The sequence below is a fragment of the Leishmania mexicana genome, chromosome 26, assembly GCF_000234665.1.
Source record: "Leishmania mexicana MHOM/GT/2001/U1103 complete genome, chromosome 26".
NCBI classification, from domain to species: Eukaryota; Euglenozoa; class Kinetoplastea; order Trypanosomatida; family Trypanosomatidae; genus Leishmania; species Leishmania mexicana.
In genome coordinates this window covers 261,313-275,242 of record NC_018330.1, presented here as the reverse complement: position 1 = coordinate 275,242, position 13,930 = coordinate 261,313, and the positions used below count along the sequence as shown (strand labels likewise).

The following is a 13,930-nucleotide window of genomic DNA, read 5'->3' as shown; positions in this document are numbered from 1 at the left end:
TCTTCCCTGTCATTGAATCTGTTCCCTTGTCTTCCCCTTACCTCACCTTTGTCCCCTCCCCCCTCCACACCTTCAGCCGCATCATTGCCTCCGTCTCACGCATTCTTCCCCTCACCGACGACCTTCTCGGCTGTCTGTGGTCTTTCTATTTCCTCTTCAAGGATGTTCCCCAACTTCTGGACGCCTCCCTCCCCTCCCCCTTGTTTCTCTCCAGTCTCCCTCTCTTGTCGTGGGTAGTCTGTGCGTGTATCTCTGCGGTCATGTGTACTTGACAGCGTGAGAGCGGCACGTTGCTGCAGGCGTGTATGGGCGGCGCTCCATCACTGCTGACTCGGGTGATCCCAACCGTGTGCGCGTCTTTTCGGTTATTTCCCCCTATTTTGGTTGTCTGTTTCCCCGGGAGCTTCTTTCGGTTCCGTGTTTTTGTGCGCATGCGTGTTTCTTTTGTGTACGCGTGCGTTTCGCGTGCGTGGTATGCGCGACCTCAGGGGACAGACGTAAGGGACCTCTCACCAGTCCCACTGAAATCCCCCCTCCCCACACACACATGTATGTATGTATGTATATATATATATAGTTTATAGTTATCCGCATCGGCACAGGCAACCACCGCCTCGTTGGCCGACTAACCTTTTTTTTCGTCTTCATTCTTTCACTTTTAGTGTGGGAGGGGTAGACCTCTTTTCACCCACTTCTCTACCTCGATCGGGGATCGACCATGAAGGACGGACACCACAAGATCACCTCTAAGCGTGTGGGAGTACGGCTCCCCACCACTGGTCCGCTTCGCTTTCTGTGTTCCTCCCACGCCCCTCTGACTCTTTCCCCTCCCATCTCCCTCGTTGGCTTGCCCTCTCCTCCTCGCGCGCATCTGATCTCGATAGGCGTCTCGCTGTGGTCGTTGTTGTTGTTCTCACCCACTTTGTTTTTTCCCCCTTCTTTGTTGAGCGCTGTCCTCTCCCTACATTCCGCCCGCTGTCACGCCACGCCGCTCTCCATCATCTCCTGACAACCCCCACCCCCTTCCCCCGCCCTTGTCTGTTTCCTCCCGTCATTTCCACCTCCTCTCACACACGCGTGGGCGTGCCGCTGCCACTCGTGGAGCGGCACACCGTTGGTGCGGATGATCGTGCGCACGCGGCGGTCGGTGTCTTTGTGTGTGTGTGTGTGCCTTGGCCTGTAAGCAGGTGTGCATCTCTGTCGGAGGAGAGTGGGTGTTGCGTTGTGTTGTCGGCCGCTTCGGTGCAGCCCCCTCTCCTCTTCCCTCCCCCTGATACACGCGCTCTGTCTCATCTTCGGGGCTGTGACCGTTGGTGTTCTACGGGCTGCACACGTTTGTTTTTCGCCCATCACACGTGGTGGAAGTCGATGGCCCTCTTCAAACAGGTGGCATGGACGACAGAAGCGAGGGCCCCCACCACTAAAGGGGGGTGTCTGTGTATCTGGTGAAGTGGCAAGCACGGCCGTCTGACGGCAGAGCGATACCAACTGAGAGAGCGTGGTCGCCGAATGTCGCATCTAGGTGGCTCCCAAGTCTTTCTGTAGTTCGATGTAGGTTGAAGGGATGGAGAAGGGAGAATGCCGCCGTCTCTCCGTCCCCCCTTCTCCTCCTCCTCCTTGCGTGCAATACGCACACACACACAGGCTTGTGCACAACCCTTATGCATCTACGTGCCTGCGCCACACGGTGGCGGTGGCTTCTTCCATTTCGGACCGAAGGCCAGTACCCACGCCAACTCGGACGGCATCTAGACTTTCGCATGCACCCAAAAGCTTTGAAAAGTACGCTCTTCCTCTGTCTCTGCTGCTACCGTTCACGCTTCACGCCCCCTTCCCCTCCCCCTGCCTCGCTTTACTCCCTTGAAATACACACGCACACACGGATGCGCCGCACGACACCCATTTTCGTTGCCTCTACTACTACTACTACTACTACTGCTGCTGCTACTGATGATGCCGGCGGCGCTGCTCTTCGTTTTTTTTTTTCACGTGACTTCCGACCCTCTCGCCACTTTATGTGCTGCAGTGCCACTGATTGTGTGTGTGTGCTTCAGCCTCACCGCAACGATCATTTTGCATGTGCTACGCAGTGCGGTGTGCCACATGAGTGTCTTACCCGTTGGAACACTCCGTAGCTCCTAGCTCGTCCTTCTGCTGCCTCTCTCTCCCTCTCTGAAAGTCTGAAGCAGGGCACGTCCGTACGCGTCTTGCTGCTGACCCTCCCTCCCTCCCTCTCTCTCCTGCCACACATCTTCCGTTTGTGTTGTTGTACACTAGCGTGTTCGCGGTTTGTGACGCGGTCATCATGGAGCTCGATCACGATGAGCAGCACCCGGACCGAAAAACGGTGCCGCAGGTTCAGTGCTGTGTGTGCGGCTTGGTGATCGACAGCAACCTCAGCAACATGTGCCCCAACTGCCTCCGCGCCCATGTTGACATCACCGATGACCTGCAGAAAGAGTACATCCTCATCCACTGTCCGGAGTGCGGCCGATACCTACAGCCGCCCAAGTACTGGGCTCGCGCCGAGCTGGAGAGCCGTGAGCTGCTTACCATCTGTCTGAAACGCATCAAGGGGCTAAACAGCAGCGCCGGCAGCAACAGCAACGCCAACAAGGCGAAGCTTGTCGATGCCAAGTTTCTCTGGACTGAGCCGCACAGTAAGCGCGTCAAGCTGCGCCTCACTGTGCAGAAAGAGGTCTTCAACAACATTGTTATTCAGCAAGCCTGCGTCGTCGAGTACGTTGTGACATGGCAACAGTGCACCATGTGCCAGAGGGTTGCCACCGGCCAGCCGCAGTGGGACGCGTGCGTGCAGCTCCGTCAGAAGGTGAACCACAAGAAGACCTTTCTCTACCTGGAGCAGCTCATCTTGAAGAAGCGGCTGCACGAGAACTTCATCCGTATTGAGGGGCAGCCGGACGGCCTCGACTTCTTCTTTGCCCACAAGAGTCACGCCATGAACTTCCTGGAATTCTTGAACAAGACGGCGCCCGTGACGCGCCGCGATGCCGTGCAGCTTGTCTCCCACGACTCGAAGAATAACACGGCCGTGCAGCACTTCACCTTCGCGCTCGATATTGCACCGCTCTGCCGCGAGGACCTTATTCTTATTCCGTACAAGGATTACTATCTCAAGTCTCTGGGTGGGATGGGGCCGCTGGTTCTGGTCCACAAGGTGTTCAGCTCCATCGTCTTCATGGATCCGCGAACACTCCGTGCTGGCGAAATCACCGGCTCCCTGTACTGGAAGAAGCCCTTCGCATCACTGCAGACGTCGCGCGAGCTGGTGGACTTCTACGTGCTCGAGTGCCAGCTGATGCCCGTCACCAACGGCACCTACCAGCTTGGTCTAGTCACCGTATGCCTGTCGGACGAGGTCGGCGAGGGCCGTGAGTGGATCGTGCAGTCCCACCTTGGTGGCGTGCTCCACCCGGGCGACCTCGTGAAAGGGTACCTGCTGGAAGGGCGCATCCTCAACAACGAGGACCTGGACGAGAATCGCTACAAGCCAGAGCAGCTGCAGGATGTCATCCTCGTGCGCAAATTCTTCCCGTCGCAGAAAGCGCGCCGCAACCGTCGCCTATGGAAGCTGAAGAAACTCGACATTGTGACTTCGCAGGGCGAGGCGACGTCCATCAGCGGACCCGCCCGCCGCGGTGGTGCCAACGCGAGCAGTGGCGTGAACGAAGACGAGTACGAGTTCGAGGACGAAATCGAGCGTGACGCGGAACTGCGCAAGGAAATTTCGATCTACCGTATGATGGACGAGGAGATCGCCGCGCGGCGTGGCACAGCAGCGACAGCTGCGGATGCGGCAGAGAACGAGTACGAGGATGACGACGAGATTCCTGAGATCGCACTGGAGGAGATGCTGGACGAGCTGCAGATTCAAGATGGCGCTGGGCCTGCAGATGCCGAGGAAACCCTAATGGCTAACGAGGACAGCGACAACGAGGAGGTGGCGGACATCCGCAAGAAGGTGCGCATTGAATGAGGTCACTTCTCTGCTGTGCGCTCGGGTGGACTGTGGCGGTGGCGGCCGTACTGCCTCCTCGGCTCGTCTGCGTCTCTGCCCTTTCCATCCAAACAAGCCAAACGCACACCAACATTCCTCACAAGTGGAGGCGAGGCGGTGTGTGTGGGGGGGGGGAGGGGCGGAGGAGGGACAGTGCAGTGCTTACCTCGTGCATGTGCCTGGTGCCCCGCCACTCTTTTGCTTGGCCATGGCGGACTCCCTGAGTTTGTGCTGGCGAGTACATAAGCTCACACGTCTATCTTCGGTTTCTGTTTGAGAAAGGAGAGAGCAGCAGGCTGCGAGGGAGGTGAGGTCGGAGCTGGTGTGTGTGTGAATGGGGAGATGTCCGCTCCGGAGGAGTACCGTCTTTTCCGTTCTTGTTTCTCTCTCTCAGCTCTGCTGCCGCCTCGGGGCGCGTTCGTCTACGTGTGCTTGTATACCGGTGTGTGCGATGCCCCACCGCCCCACTCACCCCCTCTTTCCCCCGTTGCATCGTCGACTCGATTAATGCCAATTTTAAGCAGGTAAGCGTGAACAACACGCAGACAACAGACAGTAATCAGAAGGACCACATCCATGCACGTGCACCAACGTGATGGTGGATGAGGTGACGGGTGCACTGAAGGTTTCGGGCACTCCAGCGTTGGAATTGGGGGAGGGGCACCTCTTCGCGCTCGCGCGTGTGTGTGTGTGCTTCTGTGTGATTACGCATCCAACCCTCCAGTGAAGACGCGTATATTGGTGATGCGGGTTGCTGCTCCGTCAGCAGCGAGGTGATACAGAGAGAGGCTCCCTGATGGCGCTCATGCGCGTTGCGTGTGGCGTGCCGTGTTCTATGGTGTACCTTCTTTCACGTGCGGATGCATCCGTGTTATCGTGCCTCCTTCGCGTCCCGCAGGCGACCTTGTTTTCTCTCTGCTTTTACCCGCTTCGTGCATTTATGCTTTTCAGCCCGGCAAGGACACGCGCTTCATGTATGACTCTTCCTCTACCTCCTCTGCTCTTTTACCCCTTCCCGCTCGGCCGTCTACGCAGGATGCGCGCCATGCCGCTCCTCACAGGCAGGCACACACACACACACACACACAGGCAAGCGCGTACGCGTACGCATCCCCAGGCTCCTGGCGCCGCCGCAGCGCCGTTCGTACGCACATACAGGGGCTGCGTGGGCAACCGTTGGTGTGGGTGCGAGGGTGTCCATATCGGACAAGAAGCGTCCTTGTCAACGATTCGAGAGGCTCGCTGTTGTCGAGAAGAGGCCGCTTCTGCGGTGAACACGACGTGCGTGTGCGTGAGAACTGGGGTTGGAGGCGGCGTCGGCGTGGTCCCGATTGCCGCGTGTCGGTCGTTGCTCTGTAAGCAGGCGGGAGCGGTTTTGCCTCACACCCTCTACAAGACGGAAAGAGGAGTGGAAGCCGGAAGGACGGTGGACGTGTGTGCGACGTGACATCGCCCAGTAGGCGTCGGTGCGACAACGCACAGGGCACTGCGTCGACGAGAGGGGGGGGGGTTCCCATCGAGCCCATCACGTCGACGGAGAGACCAGGGTGCTTCATCATGGCCATCTATCTTCCTCGATGGCACTCCAGATTTCAGTTGCCCGCACGTTCGCCGCTTTGCATGGCAATGTTGGCGTGCCGGCGAATGGCCACGACGACCAGCAGCAGTAGCACTTTCGCTCCGCTGGTGTCACAGCCCCGGCCGGGTGTTGCTTCGTGGCACTACAGTGGCACCGATTGCCGACCTCACCGGAAGTTGGCGGCTGTCTACGCGTTGCTGGAGGAGCGCCTTCCCGTCGCTCCGCTCTGCCCCAACGACGCACTCGATACACTGCTCTGCCTTGTGCCAACGGATATTCACCACAACGGCGTGGTCGACCATCTCGTGCGCATCGTTAGCGGGAACGCATGCTGCATTGATCCGTCCCTGTGCCTTGCTGTCATGGAGAGGCTGCTGGTGCCAGCGCTGCCGTCCTGGCTACGTGGGTCACCCATAGTCACGGAAAGCAGCAGCGACGGTGACGACTTGCCAGCTGCCGAGATAAGCGATGCGGCACTGCTGATGGCCCTGGAGCCGCTTGGCCGCGTACTGAGCCGGTGTGTGGTGGTGCACGTGCGCCTCTGGCTCGGCGACAGTGGACACGTCACTGACTCGTTGTGTCGCCTGCGCGGCTGGCACACGCTACGCACAGGTCCTCTCTGCCGGCGATCGCCCCACAACAGCGGAGAAGGTGACGACAGCAGTAGCTCCTTCTTACTGAGGGCAGCGGCGGTGCTGATGTCTTTCACAGTCCAGAGCCAGCTCTGGAACTGTAGCGGCAGTAGGCAAGGTGCCGTGATGAACAGTGGCACCAAGCAACACCGTGGACGACGAGAGAGCAGCGATCGATGGCACGCCTGCAGTCTCATCGCCGTAGCCTACCCAGTTGTGCGGTATCTCTACTTGAACCAGTCGCAAGCGAATGGGCGAGGGCGTCTCGCGGCTCGAGCGGGCATCCGCGCATCCGTTCCAACGGCGGAGACGCTCCAGCCGTCGCCCAGCAGCGGTAGCGCGGCCTCAGGCGACCGGTGTGCGTTTTGTCCGTCGCGCTGGGGCACAGTGCGCTCACTTGGCCAACAGTGCTGCTGGTGGTCCACGGTGGTATGCTGCGCCATCCCGGCCATCCCATCCACAGCCGGTCGTGCCTTTGCGGTGCACTCGCTGGTTGACGTCGTTCATAAATTGCACAGAACCCTGGCACCGTGCCTCGTGCCGTGTGGGTCGTCATTACTGTGGGTGTGCTCGGAGCATCCTCCACAGCTGCCCTCCCCCGAGACACTTCGAGCATGTTTAGCGATGCTTGAGTGGCTCCTCGTTGACAGCGTCCCTGTCGTGCGTGACAGGAGCGAGGCTGACGCCTCGTGGCTCTTGCCCGCTGACTCGAAGAGAAGCGTGCAGTCTTCGCGGTCTTCCGCATGGACAGCGGAACTGCGGCGTGGCTGGCGCCACCTTGGCGGCGACTTCACTCGCCTCTCTGCTGCTGCGTTGGGGCGTATGGTAAACGGTCCATGCACCGCGTCTGACGTTTGCGGTCGTAGGGCGTCACCCGGTGACGCGGCTGGCAAGCGCGACTCCGCCGCGCCACTGCCTGCCTCACCACCTCTGCGGCTGAGTCTAACCGGTGCGTGCCCCTGTAGCCACCTCGTCCGCGGAATGGCGAATGTCGGCTATCGCCTTGCTCTGCAGTGGGCCGCCGTGGTGACCCCTTTGACGACCGCTGTGGCGATGTCGGCACTGGTGGAGGGCACGCTCGACGCGCAGCTCCGGTGCAGGACATTCCAGCGGCTTGGCTTCCTTGACAAACCTCAGCGTCAGCAGCAGGAGCAGGGGCGGGCGCCCCCCGCGTGTGAGCTGGACGTGGTCCTGCGATTACTGCACGCCATCACGTCTGTCAGACCCGTGTTGTCGAAAGCAGCGTCCACCATCAGCTCTGACTCGTCAGCTGCAGCTGAGCTTGTCTTTGTGGAGGAGACGACATGGTGTAAGCTGGCATGCCTCGTGAACCTTGTGCGCTGCCGTCCAACTGACAGAGCAGAACGCGGCCAAGACCGCGCCGGTACGGCAGGTGTAATGCAAGAGCATCAGAAGTTTGTTCAGCTTCAAGAGCAGCGACTGCTGCATTGCGGCCTGGTCCATGTGCTGGCGCGCGCGGCGATCTCGACAGCTGAGGCTGCTTCCTGTGAAACCGTGGGTGCAACATTGATTGATGATGTCGCAGCTCTTGGCCACGGTGGCACAGGTCCTCCTTTGTCCGCCCACACGCCTCCTCATGCGCTGCCCGAATCCTCGGCTGAATTCCTTTGCGCACTGCTGAAGTTCTGGCGCACATGGACGGTGGACTGGCCTCTGCAGCTTCACGCGACCTGGCTGCAGGAGCTGGAATCGGCTGCCGCAGTTGTAGCGTTGCCTGCGGGCGCCGCAGTGAAGGGTGCTGACGGGAGAGAGAGCAGTGGTGGCACATCACCCGCTACAAGAGCAACCGCCGCACACGCCGAGGCGGCGATGGCGGTACCCAACTTTCCTTTTCGGGGTGTCGCCGACGACCCATGCGACCAGGCGTGCCGGTCGATGCATCGCCGGTTGTGCTCGCTCCTCACCGAGGCGTGGGCCGCGACGACGGACATTCGGCACGATCGCGACCCACTCGATTTGTGTGCGTGCTGGTATGCTTTCTCTGCTGTGTCGCATCCGCTTCGTGGTCCTTCGGCGACTGGAGCGTCACTAACCGCGAGAGCCGGCACGCTCTCATCTACATGCTGCGCCTCTTCGCAACTATTCCAGCAGTGCTCCTGCGTGTACGAGAGCCCCCGAGGGGACAAGCTGCGCGGGCAGTTGACTCTCATGGCCGCCGCATCCGAGGCTCGTGTCTCCTGCATGTGTGAGTCATGGTTTAAGCGACTTCGCGATCGCCCCAGCAATCGCATTATGAGTCACATTTTGCAGTTGAGCGAACAACGTCCAATGCTGCGGCACTGGCCTTCCGTGCAGCGCCAGAAATGTGACGTGCCCGCATTTGGCTGGTGCCCCATCTCTCTTCCTTCAATTGTCTCGCATCTTGCTCTCCGCGTGCTCTACCGCAGCAGGCCGGAGGGCCCGGCCGGCACCACGGCGGCCATCCTTGACGGCAACGGTGTGACCCCCGAGCTGCCTCGCGTCAGCGACTCGTTTGTTTCCATGATGCATGCCGCGATGCTAACACCGGTGACGGAGGAGCTGGCTGCCTTTCAGCTGTCGGTGGTTTGCCGGTATGCGGAGTGGTGCCAATCCGCGGGAGTGCACATCGGTTGGTGCGCCTGCGCTGTTCAGGCCCACTGTACAGCTGGTGGTTCTGGTGTCTCTGTCTCGTGCATGCCTGTCGATGGCCTCGTAGGGCCGGCCTCCGGCGCTACCGGTATGCCGTGGTGGGTACTGACGGTGGACGGGATGGCGGTCAGGGAAAGTAGGCGGGGCAGCGTTAGCGTAGCCACAATCCTCTTCCTGTGGGAGCATGGAGTTGCTGCTGCTACTGGGATGGAGGCTTCTCGTTTCTTTGGACCTCATGACCGTCACGGAAGCGGTCGCGCGTCTGCGATACGGCCACTGATGCCACCGCGGCCCCGCACTGCTGGCGACGGTGCCTTGGCGGAATTGTCTGCGGCGTCGCCGAGTGAGATGGAGTTGGGCACTCTTGGTGCGCCACCCAAAGCCGCGCCGGAGTTGGACGACGAAGTCGGCGGCTGTCGTGACTTCTCAGACGAAGACCCCAGCATGCGTCAGAGCGTTGTGGCGTGGGGCCACCGCTACGCGTTGCGTCTGCTTCTTTTCGAAGTGACGGAGGGTCAGCGGCACCGCGAGAGCAGTACCGCGCTAGCTCGTCGGTCGCAGCAGCAGCTGGCAAGGCGAGCGCTGTGTGATCCCCGGCGTCAAAGACGCAGGGCGTTGGCGGCGATCCACGAAGGATCCGTGCAGGAGGATGCGAAGTCTGCAGCCGGTGCACGTCTCTTCAACTACGCTACATCTGCGTACCGCTCTGCTGTGTCGGGGTTGGACATTACGCCACGATTTGTGTGGCACAGCGACGCCTACCGGCCACTTTTGCAATTTGTGGCGGAGAGCGCTGCGTGTATGGTGAATCAGCTAGCTGCCGAAGTGCTCGCTTTCGCCTGCACGACGGCGGCGCACAGTGAGACAAGCAACTCCAAGGTCGAGGCGGACGAACCGAGGACCGCAGGACATCGCGTTTTTGGTGCCATTGTGACGGGTTTGTTCAAGGCAAAGCACTCTGGGAGCTGGACGACGCGCCTCACCGCGCACTTGTGGGGCGAGCTTCGCCGCAGTTGGGCACAAGCTACCGTCGCACAACTTTCTCGCACCTTCCCCTACGCTGACGGCACCAGTTTCCTCGGTAGCCGCCACCGTCCGTCACCGACGCCGGTGGTGCACTGCTCACTCGGCCAGCACCCAGAGTCGCTTGGGCTCGCATCATCAGACCCTGTGTCGCGTTTAGAGCAGCTGCTGTGCGGCCTTGGCCTTGTCGCGGCATCGGAGAAACACCTTGTTTGCCATGCACCCGGCTCTGTGATGTCGACGGAGGGAGTTGCCGAAGAGTCTTATGCGCTTCTCGCCTCCCTGTTGCTCTCTCCCGAGCTGGTGTGCACGTCCTCGATTGTGGTACGCTTTGCGAACACCGCTCTTTGGCCGAAGTGCTGGGGCTCTCTGGCGAGGGCCTCCAGCGCTGCTGCCCATCACAACGCTGGCAGCATGCCGAACAGTCTAGAAGGGCTGGAGGATGTGGCAGCTCAGCTTGACGCACTCGTCACCTTTCGGGTTATCTTGCGCTGCATCGAGCAGGTGCAGCGACTCGTGCACGAGTTGGTGGAGTACCTCTGTTGCGTTTTCGTGCCAGCCGTGCAAGCAGACCACTGCGCCGCCTGTCTCACAGCCATGCCGGTGGAGGCGATGTGTCGCCTCGCATGTACATTTTCATCGTCTGCATCCTGCAGTGCTGCGTCACCGACAACGCACCCAGAGCACGTGGCCACTGCCAAGCGCAACCGACGCGATGCGCGCAATCTGCGTAGGCATTTTCGCTTCTCCTCCGCAATGGTGCGCGCGTTTGAGGTGCTGTGCCTCGGCAGATGCGGTGATGAGCGGCGAGCACCGCGGGTATGGGAGCAATGGACACGCGAGTTGCTTCGTAGCGATCGGGTTCTGCGTGAACACCCTTTGCTGCGGTCGACGTCACAGTGGTGCAGCTGATACTTATCGCGGCTGTCCCTCGTGTGTTTCGAATTCTCTCTCACACTTGCAGGTTGCAGTGCCGCATGAGACCCGCATGTTGCCGTGTAATGCTCTTGCACCCTGTCTGCTTGGCTTTTGCGTTCTTCGCTTGATCATTGTTTCGACTGCTCACCTTCTGCTCAGGAGGGGCGCGGGCACCGAGAGAGGTGGTGGATGGCGGGTCAACCTTTTCGGGTCTTTGCCCACACCGCTTTCTTGCGTTGTGGAAGCAGGAAAGGGATTCAACGGTCGCACCTGTGCGTGCGCCTACGTGTTCCGCTCTTCCCTCCCCCCTCCCCCTTCCCTCTGTGTGTGTGCGCGCTGTGTGTCTCCGTGTTCTCCCTTCTCGCGTTCCTGCGATTCCTCTGTTGTCCCCCGTTATTCCCCGCGTGCGTCCTCGAGATTTCGCATGCGCCCATGCGCACAGGGACATGCAAGCACACCGGCTCGGGCTTCTTCAAATCGCCCTTTGGAAGTGGTGCAGAGGGGTGAGCTGCGCACCTCTCTCTCGGTAAACAAAGACGCACGTTGCCAGCCTATCTTTGCGGTGTCCCCGCTGCCTCCCCCACCCCCTTCTCAGTCCCGGGCTCTCGAGGCTCTGGTCGCCCACGCGCACGAGGAAATCTGCTTGCATCCGTGCAGTCCTTAAAACATGCTCCCCCATCCGCTCACCACACTTCCCACATGCTCGTCACACATGCACAACGTCCTCTGCCCCTTCTCCACAGCACCACCACAACGAAAAAGAGTCCGCTGTCGACATGAGAAGCCATCACTGCCGCCGCGCCCTCGTTTACCTGTTCCACGATGTCTGACCCTGCCCGTCGCCGATATGTCGACAGCGGGTACCCCTCCTATGCGAGGCCGCACACCTTCGATGCCTATGATTCTGGCCCGCGAGAGGCTGAAGTGGTGGAGCAACAGCCGTCGCAACAGCCGCTGCGGCGCCGCGGCGCACCTGTTCCAGCTCCACAGTTGCTTCTCTCAGCTCGATCGACTCCCTTGACGAAGCGGACGACCCCGGCAAAGAGCCCGTACAAGAGTACGTCCTCCACGATGACGTCCCCCTTGATAGAGTCGGTTCGCTGCGCTAACTCCTCTGGCAGTAGGGGCACAGATACCCCGTCACTGCCACAAGATGACCAGCCAACACAGCTGAACAAGACACAGCGGTCACTGCCCGCATCCGCGTCGTCGGTGAGTGCCTCCGCGTCTGTGATGTTGCCCTTACAACAGCAGCTGGTCGCCCGCGAGAGTCGGCAAAACGAGTACCGACACAGTAACTCCACTTTCCCGGGCGGGCAGTCGCCAGCGACACCAATGACGCTGCACCCTGCGCCGGCAAGGTCGAACGAGGGTTCCGCGAGTGCAGTCCCGCCACCGGTGTCGCGACGCGCACATCAGCGCTCTAGTCTGAGTACGACCCCGGGGGAGCGACGGAGGCTGGACGGGCACCCACCACGTGTGCCGACGTCGCGTGCGCCTGCGCCTTCCGTGCTCACGGCGACAGGCCAGATGACCATCGGCAACAGTCACCCCGCCGCTGTCTCACTTCACTCCGTTAGCCCCATCCGTGGCCTGGAGGGTCACAAGGGACGTGTTGACCAGGCCAAGAGCTCCGCACCACGCACAGGCAGCAGCACACCTCGCAGTAGCGCCGTGGCAAATGACGTTCCTCCTGCGCCGCTTCACAGGCGGCAGCAGGCGCAAGCGCTGAGTCCGACCGGCCACTCACCGACGACACGTGGATCCTCCACGGATGTGGCAGGGCCCGCCAGAGAAACAGCGGATAGACGTGTGGTCGCCGCACCGGCACCCAACACGGCTAACACGCAGCTTGTGGCCCAAAAGGAGCTGCGCCGCCAGCGCGAGATCCGGGGGCAAGGGTACGTTGCGCAGACGGCGTACACCCAGCGAAACCCCTTTCGCCGCCAGGACTTTGCAGAGTTCGCGGGGAACCCGCAGTACCTCCCGCCGCCTGGATTCCATGTCTACCCGCAGGCGATGGCCACGCGGGTCTACGGCCTCGAGGTCAGCCGCGCAAGCCAAGGGGATTACATGATGCAGCGTCTTCTCGACGCGGCGCACCCGTCAACGGCCGAGGAGCGGGCCGAAATGGAAGTGCTGATGAGCGCGACCCTCGAGAAACTGCAGCTTGGTGACTGGTTCTACAAGTGGACGCGCATCAACCACGTACACCAGCGCTACGTCTGGCTGAATCTGCAGTGCGGCACTCTCATGTGGTCCTTTTCTTCAAAAAAGAGCGCTGCCCTCAGTTCCGAGGTGAAGCTTTCCACCGTCACGAGCGTAACGCCGGAGTGCCTGCAGCTGGAGACGCCGGCGCGCTTCTTCTACCGCATGAACATCATCACACCAGGCCGCTGCGTCAGCCTCGCGACGGAGATTCGAAAGAAGTTCGACGTTTGGTACCATGTGCTGCAGCATCTGACGGCGCCGAACTTGACGTATGGCGTGCCCGGCGTCTGGGGACGACCGTCGAGCAGCGTCAACGCGGCTGGGTCGGGTGCGGCGAGCCGGTGGGCATCCCGCTACAGTCCGCTGGCCGCCATGGCGGATAATACGTCAGGCCCCACTGGCTACAACGAAGCGTATGCGCACGGTGCCGTCTCCTCCAGTGACTGAGGGGCAGGGAGAGGAGAGGTGTCGGCGACCGACAGTGGCGTGTTCACCACCCTCTCTCCCCCATGTGTGTGTGGGCGTGTGTCTCTGCTTTCTCTGTTCAGTGAGGACAGAATACGCCCGCCTTCCACTTCATCTTCCTCTTTCACCGGGCGTGCTGGGGCAGACGTGTGTGCCCGACAAGGGCGTTGCGCCCAGATTTAGAGACCGCAAGGCAGCACACTACGGCTCGGTGTTGCCCTTACTGCTACTGCAGCTGCTGCTGCTCATGCCGGCCCTTCCTTCGTTTTTTCTTCTACTTCAGCCACCCCTTCGCGCGAGCTTCACCTACACTACTCGGTGCTGCGGATTTAGACATGCATGCATGCGCCATCCACAACGCAAAGGGAGAACAGGCTGGGCCGTGCCATCCGGGTGCGCGTGGAAGGGAGAGAAGGAGAGAGGGGGGGAGGCACGGGGCAGAGGCAGTCGCGG

General features: G+C 60.9%; 3 protein-coding genes across 3 annotated transcripts; all 3 read left to right on the top strand.

Annotated features, from left to right (window-relative positions):
* Positions 1–2,305: 2,305 nt before the first annotated feature.
* LMXM_26_0970 (conserved hypothetical protein) lies at positions 2,306–3,997 on the top strand (the record flags this gene model as incomplete). Its single annotated transcript, XM_003876348.1, has 1 exon — positions 2,306–3,997. The coding sequence occupies one exon, from the start codon at positions 2,306–2,308 to the stop codon at positions 3,995–3,997; it is 1,692 nt and encodes a 563-aa protein (XP_003876397.1).
* Positions 3,998–5,575: 1,578 nt separating this feature from the next.
* LMXM_26_0960 (conserved hypothetical protein) lies at positions 5,576–10,795 on the top strand (the record flags this gene model as incomplete). Its single annotated transcript, XM_003876347.1, has 1 exon — positions 5,576–10,795. One exon carries the CDS (start codon positions 5,576–5,578, stop codon positions 10,793–10,795), a length of 5,220 nt encoding a protein of 1,739 aa, XP_003876396.1.
* An 828-nt stretch (positions 10,796–11,623) lies between these two features.
* LMXM_26_0950 (conserved hypothetical protein) lies at positions 11,624–13,459 on the top strand (the record flags this gene model as incomplete). The annotated part of the gene is made up of 1 exon (XM_003876346.1): positions 11,624–13,459. One exon carries the CDS (start codon positions 11,624–11,626, stop codon positions 13,457–13,459), a length of 1,836 nt encoding a protein of 611 aa, XP_003876395.1.
* Positions 13,460–13,930: the final 471 nt, after the last annotated feature.